This window comes from Cheilinus undulatus, linkage group 2, assembly GCF_018320785.1.
Source record: "Cheilinus undulatus linkage group 2, ASM1832078v1, whole genome shotgun sequence".
Taxonomy (NCBI): Eukaryota; Metazoa; Chordata; class Actinopteri; order Labriformes; family Labridae; genus Cheilinus; species Cheilinus undulatus.
Genome location: NC_054866.1, coordinates 53357734 through 53384213, shown reverse-complemented (window position 1 = coordinate 53384213; position 26480 = coordinate 53357734). Strand labels below are relative to the sequence as shown.

General features: G+C 41.7%; 1 protein-coding gene across 2 annotated transcripts in view; it reads right to left on the bottom strand.

Annotated features, from left to right (window-relative positions):
• Positions 1-664: 664 nt before the first annotated feature.
• supt5h (SPT5 homolog, DSIF elongation factor subunit) overlaps positions 665-26480 on the bottom strand; it is a 42646-nt gene continuing 16830 nt past the window's right edge. For both annotated transcript variants that reach the window (XM_041801588.1, XM_041801597.1), the window contains 24 exons: positions 25005-25073; positions 24738-24803; positions 24617-24647; positions 24466-24534; positions 23905-24156; positions 22842-22931; positions 22679-22749; positions 21146-21251; positions 20838-20928; positions 19759-19898; positions 19440-19595; positions 19157-19303; positions 18857-19003; positions 18588-18713; positions 16112-16196; positions 10841-10948; positions 10663-10765; positions 10148-10275; positions 8312-8417; positions 8054-8212; positions 7773-7941; positions 7273-7470; positions 2555-2650; positions 665-1075 (listed from right to left, as the gene is read on the bottom strand). In XM_041801588.1, coding sequence (XP_041657522.1) covers positions 935-1075; positions 2555-2650; positions 7273-7470; positions 7773-7941; positions 8054-8212; positions 8312-8417; positions 10148-10275; positions 10663-10765; positions 10841-10948; positions 16112-16196; positions 18588-18713; positions 18857-19003; positions 19157-19303; positions 19440-19595; positions 19759-19898; positions 20838-20928; positions 21146-21251; positions 22679-22749; positions 22842-22931; positions 23905-24156; positions 24466-24534; positions 24617-24647; positions 24738-24803; positions 25005-25073 — 2854 coding nt within the window. In that variant the 3' untranslated portion in view covers positions 665-934. The remainder of the gene's footprint in view (positions 1076-2554; positions 2651-7272; positions 7471-7772; positions 7942-8053; positions 8213-8311; positions 8418-10147; positions 10276-10662; positions 10766-10840; positions 10949-16111; positions 16197-18587; positions 18714-18856; positions 19004-19156; positions 19304-19439; positions 19596-19758; positions 19899-20837; positions 20929-21145; positions 21252-22678; positions 22750-22841; positions 22932-23904; positions 24157-24465; positions 24535-24616; positions 24648-24737; positions 24804-25004; positions 25074-26480) is intronic.

Below are 26480 nucleotides of genomic sequence, written 5' to 3'. Positions count from 1 at the left end.
AGTTTTTGACATTTTACTCCTATTTTGCCCCTTTACACCAATTTTAAATCACATTTTCACCACTTTTTGAACTTTTTCACCAGCTTTAACTTTTTTATTGGTTCTTCAACACATTTTTGACACTTTCCACCACCTAGATTGTGGCTCTTGCAAAAAAAAAAAAAAAAAATTAACAATTTGGCTCTTTGGTTGAGCAGGGTTGAGTAACAACAGATTAACACGTAGGTAAGATACTTATTAATGAATGCTCGTAGTAAGTTAACTCTAATGTGTTTGAGAAGTACAGTTAGAGAAATTTTACCGATCCTTTTGTCCCGTTGACTCCAGGCTGAGCTAGCGCTGTTACAACGTTTTGTCAGTGTAGCAAAGTCAAATATGGTCTGGCATTTGTCTGGTGTCAACACGTTTTATTTTATTCTGAAATTTGACCAGATAATTTAATTTGGTTTTGGTGAAACTTCATGCCTTCCATGACCTTCTCTGTGCTAAATCAATGCACAGTATCTGCGGTGGAGGGATCCAGTCTGACGGGCAAAAACACAATTTTAATTTTCTATCATTATATTATACTTCCTGTCCACAGCAGTGCTTTTTACTATAGTTTAGTTCTTATTGTCTAATCTAAAAGCTGCTCTGAATCCAAAAATCAACCCAACAAACATCAACTGGTTCACAGTTTATTGACGTTACATTTACATTTTTAACCCTTCTCCGTCCACAAAAGCAAAAGTACTGACAAAACATGGAGAAAGCACTAAAAACATACTGAGAGCACTGTAGAGGAGGTGGTAAAGCTAACCAAAACTTTAAAATAAACGGCCAGAGGGGCCCCATGATGGAGAAACTGTTTTACAGAGAGAGAGAGGAATGTTTGTTGTTGTGATCCTGTGTTTGAGTCTCCATGCCCGCGCCTCTCCCTCGGCATGTCCGTCCCTCAGTGCTCCAGGCGTCCCAGGAACCGCAGGTTGAGGATCTTCAGTTGGTCGTCCAGCTCCATGCGGACGATGCCGTCGTCCCCATCGATGCTCAGCAGGATCCCCGTCGCCTCGCGGTCTTCTCCAAGAATCACCTTCACCTAGAAACAAGGAGGGAACATGAATGGCTGTTTGATGTGTTTGTGGTAAAAAGTGTGGAGAGCGCAGCAGCTCTTCAAACCCCCGAGGGAAACGCTGGAGCTGAAGTTAAAGCCTGCACATGAACTCGACTCGAATCCCTGTTTGAGCTGCAAATGGGTTCAACTTTTACAGGTGAAGCAGGCATACATCAAGAGTCTGACATATCTGATGAAACATGAAAACACAACAGCAGAGCATCTTCTTCACAGACTGACATGAAGATGAGAGATTTATCATAAATCAAATCCACTAGAAGCTTATTAAAACACTGAGGCAAGTCATCTGCCAAAAGAAAACCCATGCACTGTTTACCAAAGAAACCAGTGAGCTGCCAATGTGAGAAAGCAGATCCTGGCAGACAGCTGCTTATATTCATCTGCCTGCCAGGACACGAGAGGCATTCCTTTGACTCAACAAAGGGATTATATATGTCCTTGTCCCTGTCAGAAGGACGATCTGTGACTGATGTCTTAAAAAATAGTTTAACAAGTGAGAGAAAAACAAATAATTCATTTTTGAAAAGCAAAAATTACACATTAAAACATTTATTTTACTTTTACAAACCTATATATTTTCATTACAAATATCTTTCTACTATAAAATAGTTAAAATATTCATTTTACCTACAAAAAAAGTATCTTAATGAAAAAAAAAAACAATTTACAATAAAAAGTAATAGGTACTTCACAAAAAAAAGGTCACTTTAAGTAAAAAACAAGAATATCTTTAAATGAATTATTAAAATTTTAATCCATCAATCAACTTGGCTGCATTGTGGTTTGTCCACATGGAGTTGCCATATCCAACAATGTTTGTGATGTGAGATGCAAAATTCTGACTTTCCTCATTTTTCTTATTCTTTGCTTTTTGGTTTTTGATGGCTTAACAAGGATATTTTGAACCATCAAGGTTAAGTTTACATTTCCATACTGGAGTAAATCTACAGACCTCATACTGGTGGGCCAGTTATAATAGAAATATGATCTTGTGGGCCAGGTTTAATCATTCCACGGGCCAGATCTGGCCCCCAGGCCTTGAGTTTGACACCCCTGTTCAAGAGTTTCACTCATGATTCTGTATCCTGACAGCTAATCCTCAGCTTGTTAATGAGCTTGTTCATAAAAGCCCTCTAGAGACGGGTGTTGCAAATTAGCATTTGCTATAAACACTATGATACTTGCACGGGATGGTTGTTCTCAGTCCTCTTTGTATACAGTATCTGTCCCTAACAAACAGACTTCCCAGTTAAAACAGTATCTGCCTCTGCCACACTTTCCTTCGCTGCCCACGGAGTGTTTCACCTCTCCTCCTTTAGGATGCTGTCTTTTAAGCTCTTTAAAATAGTTTGCTAAATCTGTGCAGAGCGTGCAATCATTTTTTACACAGTCTTTCTTCATTTTAGGGTGAATAATGGATCAGAGAGATGAACGAGAAGTTACCTTGTTGTTCTTGGTCGGGGTGATGGGCTCCAGGTGATCGCTGCTGATACTGACCACCTTCTCCGACTCCTGCATGAACACTGAACACATCCCTCCCTACAAAGACACAAACAAAGAATCAGTGAAGATTTCCAGTGATGGTGATGACAGATCTAAAGGGTCATTTCAACAAAGAATCATTATAAAAACAGTTTACAAAGTAAACAGCTAATTTTTGGGATTTTACAGACTTTTACGGTACCACTACACAGCCGGCAGTCTTTGTTATCGGCTTTCAGTAAAACTAAACCCTGCCAAAAATCGTTTTGTTCAGCAGTGACACAGCTGGTAGGCTGGCCTCTCCTGAGAAGGTTCACCACTGTTCACAGTTTTCTCCATTTGTGGATAAAGGCTTTCTCTGAATGTCTGGAGTCCCAGATCCTGAGAAACAACTTTGTAACCCTTTTCAGACTGATAGATGTCAATGACTTTGATCTCATCTGTTCTTGAATTTCTCTAGATGGCGCCATGACATGTTAGAGATCTTTTAGCCTACTGCACTTTGTCAGATCGGTTCTATTTAAGGGATTTCTGGATCCAACAGGTCTGGCTATAATCAGACCTGGATGTGGCTAAACAGACTGAAATTCAGCTTTCCAGGAAATGTGGTAAATCACAGTTAATTCATGATCTAACAAGAAGTCTAGCAGAAGATGAGGGAACTTTAGCAGATTATCCCTGACTCTACAAGTCTCTGTGTAGTGTTCAGGGCTTTAGCGTGTCCTATCACATTGATTTGACGCAGAGGTATTACTCAGGCTTTAGTCACAAACAGCTGAAGTGAAACCAGATCATTTGATCTGAGTTCTTCTGAGTAAATGAAAACATCTGCCGACACAGCGAGGCTTTCACAAACAAGCCTGAACACTGAGTATCAAACTCTGAAAATACAAACATGGCTCCTGTCAGGTATCTGATATACATCTGGCTTTCACGCTCCGGTACAGTTTAAACTTGAGTCTATCTTTAATCTCTTTAACATTTGCAGGCGCCCAGAACAAACCACCAAACATCTCATGAGTACCTTCATATATCAGGGATTGAAGCAAAAAAAATCTTTTGACTGAAATTTTTTTTTCGACACCACATCATATTACCCAACCATTAACCCACCATGCCATAAGTGTAAGAGCCTTTTTTTCTGCCTATCAGTCACTTCCCAGAGGTTTTCATGTAAAAACGAATATACTGTGTACATGCCCTTAGCCCAAAGGCATGTACACAGTATACTGTTCTCTAATAAAGCATTCGAGTTGTAAAAAGACTTTCACCTACACTATTAAGATTCTCAAGACCAATAGCATTTTAAAGGAAGAGTTTGATTTTGAACAGCTTTTCTGTTAGTTTGCTTTTATGTAATTTCAATGTTTTCAATCTATTCAATAAAACACTTTTTTGCAAGGCTTAACTCAGATGTAATGTAGTCATACAAATATTCAACCATCTCCATAACTTTTCAGTGCAAGTTATTTATTTTACTTTGAACAGCCATATCACTTTACAGAAAAACAAAACTCACAGCAGCACCAACAATTAAGAACAATTAAGTGCAGTTGTTTATCCTGCTATTCATTTCTTCTGCTTTTTGGCAGTGAAACCAAATGCCTCAAGTGAAACCCATTCCTGGGGTCTTTCTGAATGAGCTACAGGTTCTGGGACTCTGACTCCAGCAGTGGAGGAGGCTGTAGCACAGGGGTCTCAAATTCATTTAGGGTAAGGGCTGGATCTGCTCCAACGAGACGTCCTGTGGGCCACACAATTTTTTTTAGCAAAATCAATACGACCAACAACTGACATATAGGCTGCTGTAATGTTTAGAAAGAAAATTGATCCAATATTAGATGTAGGTGTAGATGTAGACCATTTAATGAGTGCTGCATGTTTGCACACTAAATGGTTAATTAGCTACCTTAGAAGGAGAATTTATTTGCAAGTAATCTAAACAGGTCAGGCAAAAATATGCTGTCCTTGTAACATATGACAAGTTTTACAGATTTTGACGTTTTAGAATCCACTGATGATGAATTTACAAGACTGGAATATCATTCAACATGACTGTTTATGGCTTTAAAACAGCAACCTATTAACAAAACCTGATCTGAGCCCTGTTTAACCTGGCCTGGGCCTGCCTACACAGAGTCCAGAGAGGAGAAAGAGAGAGAGAAAGGAGGGAGAGAGAGCGACAGAGAGAGACTCTCGCTCTTTCTTGCGGAGATTTGCACTGCTGCCCTGTTACTGTTTATAAAGCTGCAAACCCTCACCTGCTGAGTGAAAACTTTACTTTAAACACATGTATGAGCCCTACAGTCATTCTTCTGCATGTCCACTCTATCTGAATCCCCCTGACGTCCCTGCACACGTCATGAACTGGGCCATCTCCGTGCATAATTTGCCGCTGCATCAAGGTCAAACATGTCAACCTCTCATGCCTGTGTCCAGATTAGGATTAAATGTTCAGTTATAAAGTTTTGTTTTTTTTTTGTCATTATGAGAGGAATTTTTACTGTTTGATGAGAACTGGAGTTAAATACGCCCCAGGATTTATAAACTATGTCCCGTTTAAACTTAAGTGATTAAGACCATAATGTCACTTCTTGTTGACATAAAATTAAAACATATGTAAATAAAATTAGTTGATATTACTTTGGCATTATAGATTGTAATAATAAGGAATTAAATCAGACAAGAGATTGAACTGAGTCGCTCTCAAAAGGGAGAGACGATGTCTGCGTCACAATTACGCAGGGAAAACATTCATCATCCTGAGAGCAGCTGTTTAAATCCCACTCAGGAGAAGTTTGGTTTTACAAGGCAAAAACCTCTGGATGCCTTTATAGACTTATTTAAACTCCTATCCATATCTCTGACCCTTCCTGTCACATCAGTGATCTGTGATGTCTGCGTCGTTTAAAGAATGAGTTAAGGAACAGCAGCGGAGACTCTCAGACCTGGTAGCCTACTGCTGGCACTAAACTCGGACAGAACCCGAGTCCTGGACCAAGCAGAAATCACTGATACCTTCACCCTCAACATAACAACCAGAAGATTGTTTATTATGAAGACATCAAACTAGCATGTTTTGTTGGCTGCAGTGTGTCAATTAAATGCATTCGTGGATTAAGGCACCTGTTTTCAATTGTTCTTATCTCTTAATGCTTATTCATACTATGGATATAATATGAACTGAGCCTTTTGTTGGCTTTAAAGCTGCAGTGTTGTTGACTGGCAGCAGAAAATGGTGGATTTTTGCGACTGAGGCTGTAGTGTGCGAGCGTAAAAGGCGCGGGCCGCACTAACACTACACTTTGATGGGGGGCCTAAAAAATATCTTCCTGTGGGCCGCAATTGGTCCGCGAGTTTGAGACCCATGGTGTACTATAACCCCAACCCTGTCTTCTTAAACAGTACATTAACTTCACAGAGACGTCAATAAGTAACGTGTAGTTTTTTCCCCCGAGCCAATATCATCACTAAAGTTCTGCTTGTTTCAAGCTGTTCAGAAATACTCAGGTTATTCCTGAGCTCTGCTAGATTGAATCAATGAAGTTTCTATGATGTGTAAATTTGATTGGACGTTTGGATTTAAGTTTTTACTGGATTCGGACCTTTGCTGATGTGGCAGGGCTCTTTTGTTGGAATGTTATGATCAAGAGAGAACAGCAGAGCTTTTACTGTGAAGTTCAGTGACTCTGCAAATCATCAGACGTTTATTTGCCAGTGGGCTTCTGTCTTGGTTGGATCTAGAAATGGTTGGGATCACAACAATCAGAACCTTCTAGCCATGAATTGCATGAAACTTATTAATCAGTTAGGATTTAAATCTTGGCATTTTACTTAAATTCTACATTCAGTGTTAAAATGTTCCTAGTGACTGCCTTCTACAGGATAAAACAGTCTAGTGACATTGAATTATTCCGAACTGGCTGATCTGGTGCTCTGTGACGTATGTGGTTCCATCGGTTTTAACCACAGAGCTCAACTTCAGTCGTAGCAGCCACAACTGAAATGGGAGGCCACACCAATCAGAGACATCGCTGTGACACTCTGAGATTGTGGGTAATATATTTTGTTTTTCCTAGTATTAAGTGGATAATATACAAACTGATTTCTTTTACATGATCATGTATGTTTGACAAACCCTAGTTATTTACTTCAAACATTATTTCCTTGAGAAACGCCCATACATTCACTTCAAGCAGCAGTCCTGGATTGAACGTTTCATGCAGGTTCAGCCAATCAGAGTAATGCTATGACACTCTAGGATTGTGGGTAATATAAATATTATTGTTATCCATGAATTTTCAAATTTACTGATTTACAAAAAAACTGAAAAAATAGTAAAGTACATTAATATTTCTTGATTCAGATGTCAAATTATAGTTATTTACTCGCATTCCTGAACAGAAAAATTAGTTTTAGTGGTTGAATGTTATGCTTGATTTATTTCTGACTTCTCAGAGAAGCCCAGTGAGCCGGCTCAAATTTGGGTGAATTCAGTTTGAAATCCCTCATTCCTGTTCAAAATGGTAAAACGTGGAGAGCTCACTAAAAATGAAAGAGTCCGCATTAAAGCACTTCATGATGCTGGATGGTCTTTGAGACAAATATGACAGGTGGTCTAATAAATTTGTTAAGCACTGCACATCGGTCATGTGTTAGCATGGGTGTGTGTTTGTTACCGTGACGCTCCTGATGACCCCGGTCTGTCCCATCAGATCCATGAAGGAGTCCTTGACCCGGACGAGGATGTCGGTGGTCACCCAGTCGCTGCTGCCCTGCTCGATGTTGGAGCCTGGGGTGTGAGGGTTGTAACCTCCAGGAGAGGGCGCTCCAGGAGTCATGGGACTGTAGCCTACCGGACTGGGACTAGGACTGGCCTGTGTGAGCGACGATTAGCCACTTTAACAAAGAAATCCGCTTTGAAGGCTAAAATAAGTGCGTTGTCTCCTGCTTGTTTGCAGAGGGTGCTTTAGATTATCTGACATTGGTTAGATATTCTTTAAACATTTTTCTGCATGTACAGCTTTTTATTTGTCACAGAGCTTAAAATCCATAGAAATATGGTTCTATTATTAAGATGACTTCCTGTTAGACTTCTACTGTTTTCTTGTTGCTAAACGGTTTGACATAACTGTACATGCGTTGGGTAACACTTTATACAATTACATATATTTCTTACCTGGTAAGCCATGGGGGAGGGAGTTGGGTGGTAGCTGGCTGGAGAGTGTGTGTTCTGGTAGCCGACTGGCGAGGGCGCTACCTGATGGTAGCTCTGAGGACTGGGGCTGGGCTGGTAGGAGCCCTGAGGTGACGGGGCAGCATAGGGGGAGTACTGCTCTGTGTTATACCTGGAAACAGAAGCAAACACTCATGTAGGCAGCTTAGATTCTGTCATAAATCAGATGTATTAGCATGACCCCGTCTACTTATTATTTCTTTCTATCTCATGTTTACACTCACATAGCAGGCGTGCCAGGCGTCTGAGGGTTGTACTGAGGGTTGACCTGTGGAGACGGGACTTCTGGGTAACCTGGGGTCTGGGGGTTGGGGGTCCCACCATAACCCTGAGGGGACGGGGAGGGCTCGTCGTCATAGCCAAAGTCGTACTCCTCATCATTCCTTGATGGAAGACAAAAATCTCAAAATGTCAAACACCCAAAAAACAACAGGACAAACATTTATTCATGACACACCCTGACAGACTGAGCTCTGTGTTACCTGGAAGGTGTATTGGGATTGCTGGGGTCCCAAGCTCCACTCTGACCTGGTGTCCTGCTCCCATCATGCAGTGGGGTTTGAGATCCATAGTGAGGCGTGCGGCTTCCTATTTGAGGGCAAAACAGAGCATTGATGATCACCATCACGTCTATCAATACTGATACACAGCCTGGTTTTTGAACTCTAAAACTCAGGTGCTGACTGCACCTGCAAGTCGTACACCTGGGCGTAATGTTACACCCAACTTAGAGCTAGAAGCCACTGCAGAAATCAACTTAATTCAGGATATTTCAGGAATAATGAAGAGAGATCAGTGTACTGTGAAAGATTTGTGTTTGACTTAGAGCGCACGCGGCGTATTAAGGAAAGTTTCTGTAAAGCAAATTCATAGTATCAAGAGAGCAGCTGTGAAAAATCCAGCAAATGGGTATTTGAAGCTACTGTTGCCTCTGGAGTCCCAAGAACCTCTGGATGCATGATCCTAGAGAGGCTTACTGATAAAGCTGTATTACAGCCACAGTGCCCACAAGGAGAAAAGAAGTGGGCTCAGAAGTACATGAAGACTAATTTTCAAACAGTTCTATTCAATGATAAACGCCATGCTACACTGAATGGTCCAGATGGATGGAGTTCTGGATGGTTGGTGGATGGCCGGTGGATGGCCACCATGTCCCAACAATGTCAGCAAGGACGTGGTGGAGTGATGTTTTGGTCTGGAGTCACAGGAAGTGAGTTGGTAGGCCCCTTTAAGGTTCCTGAAGGTGTCAAAATGACCTCAGTTAAATATGTGGAGTTCCTAACCTCCTGTTCCCTGCCATGGTACAAAAAGAAGAACCGTGCCTTCTGGAGTAAAAATCATTTTCATGCCAGACTAACCCACCATCCCAGGCTGTACAAAATCCCACTGAGGCCTTGGCTGCTGTGGGCATAAAAGGAGAAAAAATCACGGTGTGTCCACCATCATTGCCTGACCTTTAACCCTTCTGAGAACCTGTGGAGTGTCCTTAACAGGAAGCTCTATGAAGGTGGAGGGAGAGCAGTTTACCGTCAAACAGCAGCTCTGGGAGGCAATTCTGACATCCTCAATGGAAATACAGGCTTTTTAAACTTTATTTTTAAACCTTGTTTTGCAGAATAATTTAGAACAGTGGTTCCCAAAGTGGGGGTCGGGACCCCCTGGGGGGTCGCAAGACAATGAACAGGATGCTTTCCATAAAATAAAGATAAATTTCATATGATTTAAAATCATATATTTTATCTGTTATTTAAAAAAATACTGCTAAAATGAGGTCAAATTAAAATCAAATTTTACTTATTAAGTAATATTTGTGCTGAAATGCAAGTACAAGTTACAAAAACTACCTTAAATGCAAGTTTTGTACATGATGCTTTGTGCAATATCATACACTTTATCCCCCCAATCTTTGGCGCAGTTTTTTAGGGGTCATGGGCTGAAAAGTTTAGGAACCCCTGATTTAGAACACTCCCTTTTTTAGTTATTTTGCAAAAAATCCCACTGTCATCATTGGTGATTTTGTCAAATAAAATCCAGATAACAATAAAATAGTTGAGGAATGAAAAATTCTTTTGACTGCCAATTACACTGGCTATTTAGGAAAAAATAAAAACAGTAAATGCATAATAGTTTGGAACACAGTGTATTAGATGTAGCCAACTTTAAAGAAAAAAAAAGGCATGAAAAGACCATCTTATACACCTGCCACCATGGGATCTCCTGTTTATTTTTTTGGTTTTCAATACTATGCTGTGTATCTTTGAATCTAAAACTGTTTGTCCAGTTCCACCGAACCACCAAAAACATCAAGGGTTTCTTACCATCATGCAGTGGCGTCTGAGACCCGTACATGGGTGTTCTGGATCCAGTACCATACATGGGAGTCTGGGAGCCATAACTGGGCGTACGGCCGTGGGTGGAGGTCATCCCACTGTGTCTCTTTGCTCCCCTACAGTGGAGAAGAGGAGAAAATATACCATCAGGGTTAAAGTTGTCAAACTCTAACGCCATGTCTTCTTGAATTAGTTACAGGCTAGGACAATATCACAGATGCCAGGTCCAATGCTCAGTAAAATTTTGGTTTAATATACATACTGACCACAGAGTCATCTATTTGAAATGTCTCAATGAAAAATTGTCATTTTATTTGTTATTTCCACCTTCATTAAAAACATCAAGGGCTAGATTTCTGAATATACTGACCAGCCAAAGGCTGCATTAAGAATTGGAGTGAAAAAGGAGAAATGGATGACTCAAAAAGATGACGTATGAACAGAATCTTAAATGTGAGAGAAGGAGGAGCAGGATGAGTAAGAATGTGGTCTGGAGTACATACATGGTGGTTAAGCGCTGTCTGTCTACAGAGATGGTCTGGCAGGTGGAGTGCAGCTCTACTCGGGCTGTAGACTCCGTGGCGTCCTTCACCACACCAATGTAACCTGGGAAATGTTGGCAAAGACGTCAAAACTGCATCAAATCCAAAGAAGAAACCACACTCTCTGTCACAGTCTCACCTTTGTAAGGACCCTGGGAGATACGGACCGTCTGGCCAATCAGCTCGTTGTCTCTCCTTCCTCTGCCCCGCCCCATTCCTCCTCCGCCGCCTCCTCTTTGCTGAGCGCCTAAAGGACACACAGAACACCATAACCATATCTACTCATGCTGATTTCCTACTTTGCGTATTTGTCAGATCATCAAACAAAATGTAATATTAGACAAATATTAGCAATATGTAAATATAAAAGTCAGTTTCTAAATGATAATTTCATTTATTAAGGGAAAAAGCCATCCAAAACTACCTGGCCCTACATGGAAAAGTCTTTATCCCCTAAACCCAATAATTGGTCGTTCCACCCTTGGCGGCAATGATTGCAAACAAACATTTGTGGTAACTAGCAATGAGTCTTTCACTGTGGAGGAATTTTGTCATACTCGTCTTTGCATAGTTGTTTAAAATTTGGACCAAAATTGCAACCCTAAAAGACCTAGCATGTCACTAATGTCGCCGGCAGGGTGAACACATCCCAGATTGTGCACTATGGCTGCCGGGCTTCCAGCTGTTCCCTACGGACCGCTGCACAGAACAGTCTGGGAAGACAAAGGGGGAGGAACGTGCTTCTGCATTAACGAAGGTTGGTGTACAGATGTCACAGTGTTAAAGAAGTCATGCAGCCCTCACTTGGAGTCTTTTTTCACAAACTGTAGACCCTTTTAATCTCTGCGGGAGTTCTCCTCTTTTGTGCTGGTCGGTGTTTACATCCCACTGCATGCGTGCGTAACGGAGGCTTTACAGCACCTCGCCGACCAGATTACAGATGTGGAGAAAACACATCCGGACTCTCTGCTAATCATCCCTGGGGATTTTAACAGAGCAAATCTCAAAATGGGAATGCCTAAATATAAACAGCATGTGACGTGTCCCACCAGGGAGATGAACACTTAGGACCACTGCTACACTACAATAAAGGACGCATATCGCTCTGTACCCCGTGCTGCTTTGGGACTTTCTGATCCCTGCCTGCACTGACTGGAGCGTCTTCGAAGCTGCAGCCTCTGACCTGGATGAACTGACCGACACTGTGACATCTTACATCAGTTTTTGTGAGGACACATGCGTGCAGACCAAAACCTTCTGCACATTCAACATTAAACCATGCTTCACAGCAAAACTGAGGCAGTTACACCAGGACAAGGAGGAGGCCTACAGGAGTGGGGATCAGGACCTGTACAAGCAGGCCAGGAACAAGCTGACAAAAGAGATCAAGGCAGCAAAGAGGAGTTACACGGAAAAGTTGACAGACTGCTTTTCTACTAACGACTCTTCTGCAGTTTGGAAAGGCCTGCAGACGATCACCAACTACAGGAGACCATCCCCCCACCCTGTGGGAAGCCCCCGCCTGGCTGAGGACCTCAACGACTTCTACTCCAGGTGCGAAAGGACTTTTGCACCTTTCACTCCCCCCACCTCCATCACAAAAGGTCTACCTGCACCCCCATCCACCACACCGTCTGACCCCCTGCCTGCACTGAGGGTCTGTGAACAGGATGTGCGTCAGCTCTTTCAGAGACAGAAGATCAGAAAGGCTCCAGGACCGGATGGTGTGTCTCCATCTTGCTTGAAAGTCTGTGCTGACCAGCTGGCTCCCATCCTCACACAGATCTTCAACAACTCCCTGGAGCTGTGCGTGGTCCCCTCCTGTTTTAAACGCTCCACCATCATCCCGGTTCCAAAGAAGACCCCCGTGACAGGATTGAATGACTACAGACCAGTCACCCTGACGTCTGTGGTCACGAAATCCTTGGCCCACCTGAAGGACATCACTGATCCCCTGCTGGACCCCCTGCAGTTTGCCTATCGGGCAAACAGGTCAGTGGATGATGCAGTCAACATGGCTCTGCACTACATCCTGCACCACCTCGACTCTGCAGGGACCTACGCAAGGGTGCTGTTTGTGGACTTCAGCTCTGCGTTCAACACCATCGTCCCAGAGCTCCTCCAGCACAAACTGTCCGAGCTCACTGTGCCTCCCTCCACCTGTCAGTGGATCACTAGTTTCCTGTCTGACAGGAGTCAGCAGGTGAGACTGGGAAGCACCACATCCAGCACACAGACTCTCAGCATTGGCGCCCCCGAGGGGTGTGTTCTCTCCCCACTGCTCTTCTCCCTTTACACAAATAACTGCACCTCAGCTCCTTCTGTGAAACTATTGAAGTTTGCAGATGACACCACTGTCACTGGACTCATCCAGGACAGTGACGAGTCTGCATACAGAGGGGAAGTGGAACAGCTGGTCCTCTGGTGCGGTCACAACCACCTAGAGCTAAACCCGCTAAAAACTATGGAGATGACAGTGGACTTCAGGAAGAGCCCCCCTTCAAGCCCTCCTCTCACAATCCTCAACACAACAGTTCCTACAGTTGACTTATTCAGGTTCCTAGGGTCCACAGTCTCACGGGACCTAAAGTGGACCTCCCACATAGACTCTGTTCGGAAGAAGGCCCAGCAGAGGTTGTACTTCTTGCGTCAGCTCAGGAAGTTCAACCTGCCTCAGGAGCTGCTGATCATTTTCTACACTGCAATAATCCAGTCTGTCCTGACCACATCCATCACAGTCTGGTTTGGATCTGCCTCCAGATGTGACAGGGACAGACTGCAGAGAACAATCAGGTCTGCAGAGAAGATTATTGGCACCGCCCTTCCCTCCATCCAGGACCTGTACCAGTCCAGGGTCAGGAAGCGGGCTGCCAAAATCTCCACAGACCCCTCACACCCCGGACACAACCTGTTTAGATTCCTCCCCTCAGGCCAGCGTTACCGAGCACTGTACCCCAAAACCACCCACCACAGAGACAGTTTCTTCCCCCAGGCTGTTGCTCTGATGCACTCTGGGTGGTCACAGAGTTAGACCATCACTTGAACAAGAACAATAATAATAACTCTGCACTATTGTATATACTCAATGTACATACTCCCGTAACGTTGTATATACGTGCTCTTACTTTCAGTTTGCAATTTCTCTTTGCTTGTTAAAGCCTAATCTAGGTTAATACCTAATTTATGTTGTATATATTTATATATCTTTGTTTCATGCTTATTTAAGTTCTGTGTTTTTTGTACGAGAGCAAAAGTAATCGGAGTCAAATTCCTTGCCAATAACGCTGATTCTGATTCTGATTCTAATGGCGAACACTGTAGCCTTTTCACTCTAAAGTCACATTTGACAGCGCTGGATTTGCCATTTTTAGAGACGAGACCAGTGATTATTTGTGGCCATGTGTGGGGTCTTTCATGCTGAAAAAATGGTTAAGATTGTAAAAATCTTTGGCTTCATTTTTACTCCAGATAGTTCAATTTTTTGTCGGGTTGTACTCAGAATATTGTCCCAGAAGTCTCAGGGATCATCAGGCTGTTTTTATTCAAATGTGAGATGAGCCTCTGAGTTCTTTCTGGTCAGCAGTGGTTTTGGCCTTGGAACTCTCCCATGATGCCATTGTTGCCCAGTCTCTTTCTGATTGATGAGTCATGAACTCTGACCTTAACTGAGTCAGTGAGGCCTGAAGGTCTTTGGATGTTGTTCTGAGGTTCTTTTGGGACCTCCTGGATGGGTCATCCATGCGCTCTCTGAGTCACGTTGGTAGGCCGGCCACTCCTGGGAAGGTTCACCACTGTTCAGTTTTCTCCATTTGTGGATAATGGCTCTCACCATGGTTGGGTGGAGTCCCAAAGCCTTAGAAATGTCGTTGTAAGCCTTTCCAGACTGATAGATGCCAGTGCCTTTGTTCTCATCTGTTCTTGAATTTCTCTAGATGGCTCCATGATGTGTTGGAGATCTTTTAGCCTACGTCACTGTCAGACAGGTTCTAGTTAAAGAGGGGGTATTATGCTCTTTCGGTTTTTAAAACAAAAATATCAAGTCACAATGTTGGATGTCCATACTCCACGTATGCAAATTTTCAAACCGCAAGATAAACATATGCGGCAGTAATCTTGGAATTAGCGTGTGAACTGATGAAAACAGTTTGTTGAAAATCTATCTGAGATTCTCCCAGTGTTCTCCCGAGACGAGATTTCAATGAAGCAAACTGATGAGGTCATCAAAATAGGATCTCCTGACTGGTTCATGGTGTGCCTGTGCTGCTGGCAAAGCGGAACAGACTGCACCCACAAGGCCTTTTAGCATTTAGCATTTAGCAACACAGTAGTTAAAAACTTACCAAACAGATACGTCCTGCGCTGTTGCTGGTTTTATTCCCCCTCTCTCTCCAAACTATCAGGGTCAGACTCTGTGGCTAACCCATGTCAACATTTGCCATAATTTACTCATTCGGACCGGTTCATTCAAAGTTTACAAGTACTAGCCTTGCAATAAGGCCACATCGGAGGGGGCGGGCACAAAACATTGAGTCCTGTCGCAGGCCAGCCTCCGGAAAATCGGCCAGTCAGAGGAAAGCAAGTCAGTGGAGCGGGGGGAGTTAAAGAGACAACAGTGAAAACGAAGCATTTCAGATGATGTTAAAATAAGGGCTTTTCAGGACAGCAGTGTGAGAAACATGAGGAGTTTTTTGAGCTGTAAACCATGTAAAGCTACTACCTGTGTATCAGAGAGATGGTGTAAAGCCTTGAAAAAAGGCATAATACCCCCACTTTAAGGGATTTCTGGATCCAACAGGTCTGGCTATAATCAGGTCTGGGTGTGGCTCGAGAAACTGAACTCAGCTATCCAGAAAATGTGTATAACCACAGTTAATTCATAATTTAACAAGGGGGCAATGACTTTTATGCACAGGGCCAGGTAGGTCTGAAGGGCTTTCTTTCCTTCATAAATGAAATCATCATTTATAAACTGAACTTTCCATTTACTCAGGTTATATTTGTCTGATATTCAAATTTATTTGATGATAGGAAACATTTAAGTGTGACAAACAAGCAAAAAAAAATAGGAAGGGGGCAAATACTTTGTTACAGCACGGTAGGTATTGACACAGATGCCTTGACGCTGTCCCAATTACTAATCCAATCCATCACATTCTTTGACATTTATAAGGTCATGGTTGATCTGTCTTCTTTATTGATCCATTTCCCACATTGACTGTTTATTCTACTCTTTTGTTTTAAGTGCTAGAGGCAATAACTGACAGAACTTTCTGGAACACTGCTTGTTTTATAACAAACACCTTAACTTCCAGTTAAAAATGTAAATGAAGAGTGACAGAACATCAGCACTGCAGAGAGATTTGCTGATGTCTAGTTTTTTTTTACTGTGTTATTGTGTTTGGAAACTCACCTCCTCCACCATGATGCATGGGACTGCTGATTCGAGGACTCATCGGTGCAAATCCTCCCACGGTGAAGTTCGTCACGTCCCGGGGCTGAAACAGATCAACAAGTGATCAGGAATACATTAAAATTTGCTTTTTTAGAAGTGTCAGTGTTATAAAGGAAAGACTAATCCTGGTTACAACAAGCTATTAGACTAAAAAAGATAACCAGTCAAGAGATTTAAGCTTCTTTTAACTAGGGCTGGCAATTAATCGTAAATTAGATTAAATCACAATATGGCCTGCTGCAATTTTCAAATCACAGAAGGTGCAATATTTCTTTGACCTGAAATATGTGTTAAAATACCAGTTTTAAACATTGCTTTGCAGCAGAGATGTTGTGCATGACATATCAGGCAATAATTCAGGTGCCATTTTTTTTAGAATAGCCTACAAAAATTCCTACCTTTTTCATTTTTTGTACATTTTCTTTATTAAATGTAAGAACGACAAAAATCCTTCAATGCAATAACTCATATCCAATTTGCAATATAGTCAAAATCATCAGAATTAGACACTTTTGAATTGTTCTGCCCTTGTTTAGAAAAAAAAGAAATTTAAGGAATAATCGCATACCAAATAGCAATTAGATTATTTTCCAAAATTATTCAGCCATTAAATTATTTTAAAAACTACATAAACAAATAGGCTGTAATGGGAGCAACATACGTGCCTTTAAAGATGATGGGATCCTTTTCAAAATTTAGTCGAGGATTTTTCAGACCCAAACAAAGAATAAGAAATTAAAATTTTGCGCTTTATAAACCTGCCTTTATTCTGGTTGTCCAGAGTTTAAAAGATTTTCTCAGAGGTCTCAGAATTTTCCATCTTACCCGTAATTTCCACATAGGACGACTGCACCGTGCACCGAAGCGCTGCGGGTTTGGTCCGACCGAAGACGAGCGACCTCGCCCACTGAAAGTGAGATTACCTTGGGGGCTTAATTTATCATCCTTTCTGGTATAAGTCCATGACATTATTGCTTCCTCCATTGAGTGAGTACATTAGGAAGTTAAAAGGTTCATGTTTGCTTAAAGGATCCGTGGTTTTATGTAAAATTCTTTGGCTAAATATTCCCAAAAGTGAACTTTTCCTCATCAATGGCGCTGTTGCAGCTCTGTGACCCACTGACCTCTCTATGACCCTTTGCTCTCACTGCAGGATGAGACATAATGTTGATATAGTAATGATTTACAATTGGGAGTCCGTGCTTTGTGTTGTATTTTAAAAGAACCGGATATTCTACACTTATGACTTTCTCTTCTGAAGCTTTCTGATCGACAGGTATTGACACACTTTGGCAGCGGCCAGCGCTGAAAATAGACCAGCAGCGTGTCTCAAACGAAGCAAAGCGAAGTGTCAGACCAGGCACGCGCCGCCACCAGTCTGTGGAAATGCTCTGATAGACTAGAGAGGGAGCGATGTGCTCCGCAACACGATTCGCCGCTGTTTTGCAGCGCGTTCACTGTATGTGGAAATTGGAGGTTAAAGGCAGATCTCCTTGCATTTGCATTTTTTTTGCAACTGCTTTTCTCTCTCACATTAGCCGCTGTTGTAAATATCATGAGTGGTCAATAATAAAGGAAACCAGCAAAGACTAAATAAAGAAACTATGAACAAAATTAGAGAGCGATTGAGATAGAGAGAGAGGGGAAAAAGGAGATGAGGATAATTTGTCTGTTTACCTGTGAAATTTTAAAAACAGTGCTTTAACCTTAAACCCCTTCCAGCATCCCAATAATCAGTGTTTTTTTTTCCCTGACAATTTACATGCATGTATAAAACACCCCCATAACCAATCAGAGCATTTAAGTGGCAGAATCATGCCTTTTCTTTGCAGCAAAAGAAAACCAAGACTTGTTCCTGAAATAAAAGCCCAGCCTTAACTTTAACTCTTTCACGAGTTGCTCATTATGAGGCTAAAAAGACAGAGAATCATCAAGAACCCAAGGTATTTATAAGATGACAGACTCAATCACATCACCCTGAAACATCAAGAGTGTGTTTATGTTAGGGTTAGGAACCTATTGTAACTCAGAGTGTCCTCTACAGCATCAAATGGCTGCATCATTTGCATATAAAAATGAAAATATGGTATATTTTGATCTGGCACATTTTATATGTTGGGAAGAAAATTTTACAAACTTTAATTTAGGAGATACAATTTAATAAAAGTAAGTTTTAAGACTTCCAAAGGATTTGAGGGAGCCCCATTTGTCACCCAACTGCAAATCAGGTCCAAAATCATCAGTGTGTAGTCTAAATCACTTTACTCCAGACACATGTTGGAAAAAAGGAGGTATAAAGTATTTTCATTGACCAAACTTAAACAAATCCCAAGTTTTCTCTGTCTGCTGTGTCTCTGTAAACATATTTCGTTGGCTCACAAAAGGCAAACGCTTTCAATGTGAGCCCGTATTAAGCAGAAAATGCAGTGCTGACCTTGGACCCTCCGGCTAACACCAGGTGTCTGGTCTTACAGACGAACATGCCGCCATTCTCCACCAGCTTCTTACAGTGGAGGAAGGCGTAGCCTCTGTACAGGTGACGGATCTCACCTTCACGGCCCTGCAGAGAGGACACAAAAATACACCGAAAAATCCTTTACTGCGCTGAGACTTTCTCTGCCAACCAATGGCATACAGGCTGATGGAACAGATGTAAATATTTAGCTTCAGATGTAAACAGATGGTGATGTCTCTGTTTCTTACAGAGTGCGGCCCGTCGATGACTTTGACGATGTCTTTAACATGGATGTTGTTCTGCTCCGAGTCCAGAGCCACAGCAAAGCGGTTGTCCTTCCTGCGGTTTACAGCCTGGTGGCGAACTGTCAGAACCTTCCCGTGCATGTTCAACACCTGTCACACACAGGGGGTATTCATTCTTCACTTTGTTTTACAGATTTAAATGTCTAACCCACTTTCCAATTAAACCTCGAACAGAGACATTTCATTCACACACTGCAGAGGCTGCAGGACAGGTGGCTCATTGACATCGGAGAAGTCTCCTACCTGGAACGTCTCTCTCTCCAGCCTGACGATGACTCCAACAGTCTGGGGGTCCAGCTGGACCAGCTCCCCCCACTCATGCTGCCCTCCTGCGTCAACGCCGGATGCCGTCTCCGAGCAGAGCTGCAGATCTCTGGGCAACACTTTCAACTGCACACAGGTCATAAATACAAAGAGATGAGACTCACCTAATCAGCAGCTGACTTCTCTCTGTTATGAGTGTGGTCTCCCCCGTTGGCCATCATAAAGAATGCAGGTTTAAGACTCCTCTGAGTGGAGTTTTTACCTCGTGCATGGTGAGGTCGGAGAACAGGATGACAAAGTTCTCCTCCACTCTGACGATGAGACCCGTGTCTCCTTCATAACGCCCGGCGATCACCTTCACGTGGTCGCCCATACGGAAATATTTTTTCAACTCGTGAGCGGGGAACTCAAGAGGATCCTGAGGAGAACACAGACACAAACAGACGAGGCAGTTTAGGGAGTATCTATCATGGATAGGACAGGCTCTGCTAGTGTATGAGGTGTTGTTACTCTTCAGGTCTTTAAATCTGACATGTTGATACTCTGATCAGTTCCATGGTACCTGTGTGAGAAAGGTTTACCTTCAGATCTTCGTGTTTGGGCATGATGGTGATCTTGTTTCCGTCCACACTGAGGATTTTTCCCTGCAGGTTGATCAACTCTCCCTCACACACCTCCACGTTGTCTCCTGCCTGCAGGTTGTGTTCACGCTCTTTACTACCTGCTCATACAAAACACACAAAAATCCCTCATTAACACACAAAAAAATAGCAGGAGGAAATCTCCCTGGCATCATAGCTTAGCCAAACTTAGTCAAACAAGATGAGCTAAAACTCGCTTGTGACGCCAGTCTGCAGCGTTCTAAAAACCCTGTCAGTTCACACCACTGCAACTGAAGGGGAAAATACACTGTTTCCATAATAGAGACTTCCTCAGTTTTAAGAGGTTTATATCTAAAGTTATGGTGCAATAAATGCATCTCTGCTAGAGAGAAAGTACTGCATTTGAACTGCTTTTTTCTGCATCTTTATCATCTTAATAATGCCAAATATAAGACTCCTATTAATCACTCATGGCTGTAGCAGACTTGTACACATAGGGCAGAGTTAAAAATAGGGCTGAACAGGAAAATAATCTAATCGCAATTTTTTCCCCCAATATTGCTATTTGATATGCAATTACTCCTTAACTTCCTTATCGTATGTGTTTTCCAACAAACACAGGCAATAAATCTTTAAACTAGGGCTGAACAATTTTGAAAAATATCTACTTGTGATGATTTTGACTCATATTGCAAACTGGATATGAATTACTGTATTGAAGGAAATGATAATTTTTATGTCATCCTCGTATTTAATCAGAAAATTGTACAAAAATGAAGAAAGTAGGATTTTTTGTAGGCTATTCTAAAACATGGGTCTTGAATGATTCCATGATATGTAATGCATAACATCTCTGCTGCAAAAAAAAGGTTTAAACCAGTATTCTGAGTCAAATTTCAGGTTAAAAAAAATATTGCAACTTCTGCGATTTGAAAATTTTAGCAGGCCTTAATGCAATTTTATCTAATCTTCGATTAATCTCCCAGCCCCAGTTAAAAAGCAAGAATATCTCTGGCCTGAACCGATGCACACACATGAGAAAGTCACAAACATCGTACCTGACTCAGTCACCACCTCCAGGTCGATTCCTTCAGGCTGGTCTTCAAACTTCTCCAGCTCCGACAAAGTGGGCTTCACTCCGTCCGTGATCTGACACAAAAAGCATGCCGATGAGGACACCTATTTAACACACTTGTTTCCTTCATCAGATGGCATTAAAGCGTCAGAGTTATGAGGACTTTTTAGAGATTCATTATATTAATAAATTACATTGTTCCTCATGGTTCTGTATGAGGCTCCTGCAGTTTGTTAAAGTAACAATGCGGAAGCTAAACATAAGAATGTGTGAACTTCAAGTCATCCTCACCACAGCCGACATGGCGAAGCTCTTAAACAGGAATCCTTTGCGGCTGTATCGGTTCCCCTCAAAGATCATGAAGTCTCCATCATGGCTAACCTCCCCGCCAAGGGACCTGCCAAGTCAAATCAGTATGATTCAATGCAAATGGATCTATTGGCATGCAAATCATTTGTTTACTGCCAAAGAAAAGTACAAAGTCATATAGAGTTGCAATCAAATTTATTCAACCTCCAATACAAATCAGGTTTATTGTGAAAAAAACAAACAAACAGTCCATTAATAACCTCTCTGGCTCCTCTCTGCACTTTTTCCTAGCAGATTTGTTTGTAACAGCTGCTGTAAACTGTCTTGTGATGGCTTTTGTATGAGGCTGGCTATTCAAGGAAGAAGTAGAGGGAATACTGCATTCTTCTTCCACTGTTTATGATTAATTCCACAACAGAGCCTCTCTTCCTCTGTCTTAACAACTGTTATCAGGGCCAACTTGTTAATAGCAGGCTGCTAGATTTCAATTTAAGCTAGCTTTCATAACCTTTCCAAAATTATTCCCAAATCCTCCCTCCAACTTTTTGCTTCTCTTGATGTTGTTACTCACTTGAGTTACATCATCTAACTGTAGGCCTGTTAGTTCTCTCGCTTGTTGTTTTCCTTTTGATTTTGTTTTCCTACGTTATTCAAAGTTTTTTTTCTTCCTGGGAGATAATTTTAAAAACCCTCTTCTCCTTTATTCTTCAAAAAACAAAAAAAAAGTTTAAAAAATTTAGAAACTTTTTAGGAGCTCGCATCCCTGCATAACGAACACGTACCAAGTCGAAACTCCGGGAAATATGGCATGAGCTTACTGGGGAGCACGTGCCCTTAAGTGTCTAAGTACGCCCAGCATCAATCTCCTTGGCCAGCCCTTGGCAGCTTGTGAAAAATGTCTACTTAAATCTCTGCGTTTTCTCCTTCAAAAAACTGGTTTACGAAGGATTCTCTCCAACCTGCTTCCCCTTTCCTGCCCCGGGAGGTCTACTACGTCTCCTCACAACAGTGTTTCCCCGTGGATAGGAGGAAGTGAGGTAAAGCCGGTTAGCCGGCGTGGGCTATGATTTGCGGTGAGACAGGAAGTCTCACTCCGTTTGGTGTAACACTTGCAGATATTAGACTGCCTTCACTTGTAAATAGGGGATCTGAAATTGTGACTCTGGGGTTCTGTCTGGGTTTGGTGTTGTGTTGATGTGCAGACTTTTCACTGAACTGTTGAATACACTGTGGGGATAACTGGAACTGCTTGAGCTGAATGCTAATTTAAGATGCAGTGGGTGATGCTGGCATTTGTACTAGCGGGTATGAAAGTGCACATTTTAGCATTTCAAACAGATATAGTGGTCACAGCGGTATGAAGGATACAGCAATCTTACCCACTGGATCAAACAGTGATGGAAAGATAAATTATAAATACTTTTCCATACAAGTAAATGTATTTAGCCTCTTTAAAACTAAAGGTGTCGTATTATTAGATATATCGTTGTATTAAAGATTCTCATGTGTTCGTACCTGATCTTTTCAGCATCAAACAGCCTCTGAGCAGGTCTCTTGAACTTCTTCCTCTTAGCAAACCAATCTTTCTACAAGGCACAGAGAAATAAAGGTTTAAAGTAACATTCATTACACCTTAGTAAAAGGGAAAACTGGCAGTTTTGATCTAAAATTTTGGTACCAGGCTCATCTTGGCTTTGATTCGGTCCAGGTCTATACGGGGGATCATCTTCAGGGAGATGGTGTTCTGACTCGGCTCCACGTAGTCCACCTGGGAAATCAAACATATCCTGTTACTCTTCAAATCTGGAGACAAACCACGGCTGCCTGCTTAGAAGAAAAGACCCTTTAAACATGGAGCGTTGCCACTGGCACTCAGTGGTCAAGGTCATTCTGATAAAAACATCTAAACTGGAGTCAGTCATTTGACTGTCCTATTCTGCTCGAGGATCCAGATTTTTCTAGATTTGTTAACCCTTTATTGCCAGTTCATATTACTTTCTCATCCCATTTCACCAAATTTCCACCCATTTTTGACAATTTAAAGCCATTTTGGCCACACTTTATCTTCCCTTTATAACTATTTATGCCCATTTTTGCCACTTTAACCCATGTTTGCCATTTTTTTTTTATAAATTTTGCCACTTCTAACCCATTTCTGCTACTTTTAAAATCCAGTTTCACCACCTTTTCCTCCATTTTTTACCATTATTAACCCATTTTAGCAATTTCGAAACCATTTCAATTCTTTTTTTTAAAGAAAAGGGGATTTGCATTTTTAAGAAGGCTTTGTACTACACAAATGATTAAAAGAGATTAGTTTCTTTAATAAGAGTGGTTACTTTTTCAGGTTAAATATAAATACCACAGCTTAACTTTACGATGTACCATGGTTTTGCTGACCTCCATAGGCTCCCAGTTTGGCTGGGTGCCAGCCCCCTTATTGGTGGCCTTGTCTCCACATGACTGTTCTTTAATGTGCATGGCTGTTTAACCACCTTCAGGTACAGTGGGGGTCCCCAGACTTTGGCACCTTTATTTGGGGATCATGGGCTGAAAAGGTTGAGAACCACTGGTCTATAGAGCTGAGAACAGCATTTCTGAACGTCTTCACCAAAAATTAGATTGTGTTCATATAAGGCCTAAACATAAATAAACTGAAATTTTTAAAAGACCCGCCTACATGTGGACTTAGCCCTGACTAATAATTTCCTTCAGATCTTGTTTTCTGAGCAGGGCCGTACCTGAGCGATGTCGTCCTTGTACAGGCCTCTCTTCAGCCGGACCCAGGACTTTGGCTTCAGATTCGTGACCTCTTTGACCACCTTGAGGACGTCTGTCATTTCTTTGATGGGAACCATCTGCTGGTTCCACAGACCCATCCTCAGGTTCCCGATGCCTTCGATGGCCGACTTGACGTGCGTCTGCTTGTACGATTCCACGTATATGTAACCTTTGACGTGATCCGGAGCGACAACGGACTTGATCTGCAGAGGCTGTGGGGTCGGGGATGACTTGGTTAGAAACATACTAAAGCAGCCAGGGTCAAACTTCTTGGATATATTCCTTACTGTCAGACGGATATTTCATCATGAAACCAAACATCAACCATCAAACTACTTTACGACAGCTATAGAGGAACCATTTCTTTTCAATTACACAATAAACAGGAGAAAGGACCTGAGTTAAATAACAGACTGAGATCATTTAGAAAAGCCATAGAAATATTCATCTTTCCAGTATTTGGTTATTGTATCTGTTTGAATCCTCTATTTAAGACTCACAAGGATCCCTGTGTTTTTTACCGTGTCTGTGAACTGGTAAGCGATGAATTTCCTCATCAATGCGATGGCCGTCGCCCTCTCCTCTCCGATCTAAAGAAAAAAATTAAAATGACAGTTGAGGAACAGTTTGTGGAGGCATGATAGTTTATTCTGCATGTTTTAGCACGCTCACCTTACACTTCACCGTCCACAGGTTGGGATCCCTGATAAAGACAAAGACAATTCCTATTAAAACTTAAAACTGTCACAGCATATCTGTCTTGATGCTGATTGGTGGATCAGAGTTGACTTACTTGACTCCAGGAAGTAGCTGCTGCTGAGTAATGTCATCAGAGAGCTCCTCAGACCCTCCTGAGTAACTGAAAACCACAGAAGAAGAAAACAATAAATGAAAATGTTTTATAATAGCAGATTAAAAGCTTTTTTATTGGGTGTATCTTTTAGTATTGGGAAGAATTATGGGCTGAAAAACAGGATTATCAAAACAATCTGAAATCACCAGAGCCAGATCACTCTGGTATGGCGTTAAATAAGTGATACTTGAAAACAAAGATACTCACTGCTCCCCTCCTGAAGACTTGGCATACTTCCTCATGTAGTATTCTCCCAGCGCCTCCTCTCTGGAGTCTCTGCATCATCAAACACACAAAGGTCGTCATGCTAGACTGAAAAGGTAGGACTTATTTTGGACCAATTATCTAAACACTGTTTGAGTAACAATCGCCAGAGCTGCTTGGCTGTCTGCTGTGTTTCTCCAACCAACAGGATTTCTTTCTTAATACTCAACATGTTTAATATTGACAATTTCCAATAGGAGCAGCTTTGATCGTCTTTTAAGCACATAAGGGCAGCCAAAATCCCTCTCAACACAGCTTACATCACAGGAAAATCTGGAGAGATCATCTTTAAAACAATCCAATAATCAGGCCATTGCTAATGGTCAAAAGGAGAGAATCTGCCCCCAAAGCAGCAGAATTTTCTTTACTGTGTGCTCTGCTTAACAAAACGGGGTGACTAGGAATAAAACGATTACATGGTGTCACGATAACTACAGTTTAAAATGTCAAAGTTAATCTAAAGGGGGAGGAACATTATTTTCAGTGCATTATGCACAGAAACAAAACCATGTGAGACCAGCTGTGGTGCTGCCTTCACCTGCTTGGCAGCCTGTTAGCATTTAGGCTATGCTACATTAGCTTAACTATGGCAGAGAGGCCAAGCAGTGAACGTTTGTACCCGCCAGAGCATTGGTTCCCAACCTGGGGTCTGGGCACCTCTAGAGAGAGCGACAAAGATCTCAGAGAGAGTGCAGGACCCTGTCTGCTGCGAGGTTGTTAAAACTAGATGTACATATATATATCTTTAAATCATGTGATGATGCACACCTAAGGATGAAAAAAATCAATGAATTTTGTGCAAGAAAGCCAATATTTTGGGGGGAAAAAAATCATATTTTTGAAATTATAAATTCGTACATTTACAAGAAATCCTACTCAGTTCAGAGATTAAAAACTTGGAAATTTACAAGAAAAAAATGGACATTTCCAAATTTAAGAAGTGTCAAATTTTGATAGTAGAAACAGAAACATGTCAAGTTTTTTCAAAATAAAAAAATCAAAACAGTGTAAAGCATAGAATTTACAAAAAAAAAAAAAAACTGAAAACAGTGGGGTGACTGTTGAACGCGTAGTCTCCAAAATTCTACATTTTAAGCACATTTACAAGTTAAAAAAAAATTCTCATAAATTATGACTTGAGAATTTTGACTTTTTTCTTGAAAATCAACACATCTTTATTATTATTTTATTTCCTATATATTTTTTAAGGTGGCTCTTAGATACATCTTTTATCAGGAAAAAGTGTATGTAGGTCTATTATGTTGGGATTTTGTCAATGAAAACAATCAAAATTAATGATAAATATTTCCAGATGGGTCCTGGAGGGTTTGCTTCGGCTTGGAGGCTTTTGCTTGGAATAACAGAGGGATGCTGTATCAGCCAACAGTTACTCCATGAAACATCAAGTTGGTCTGGAGT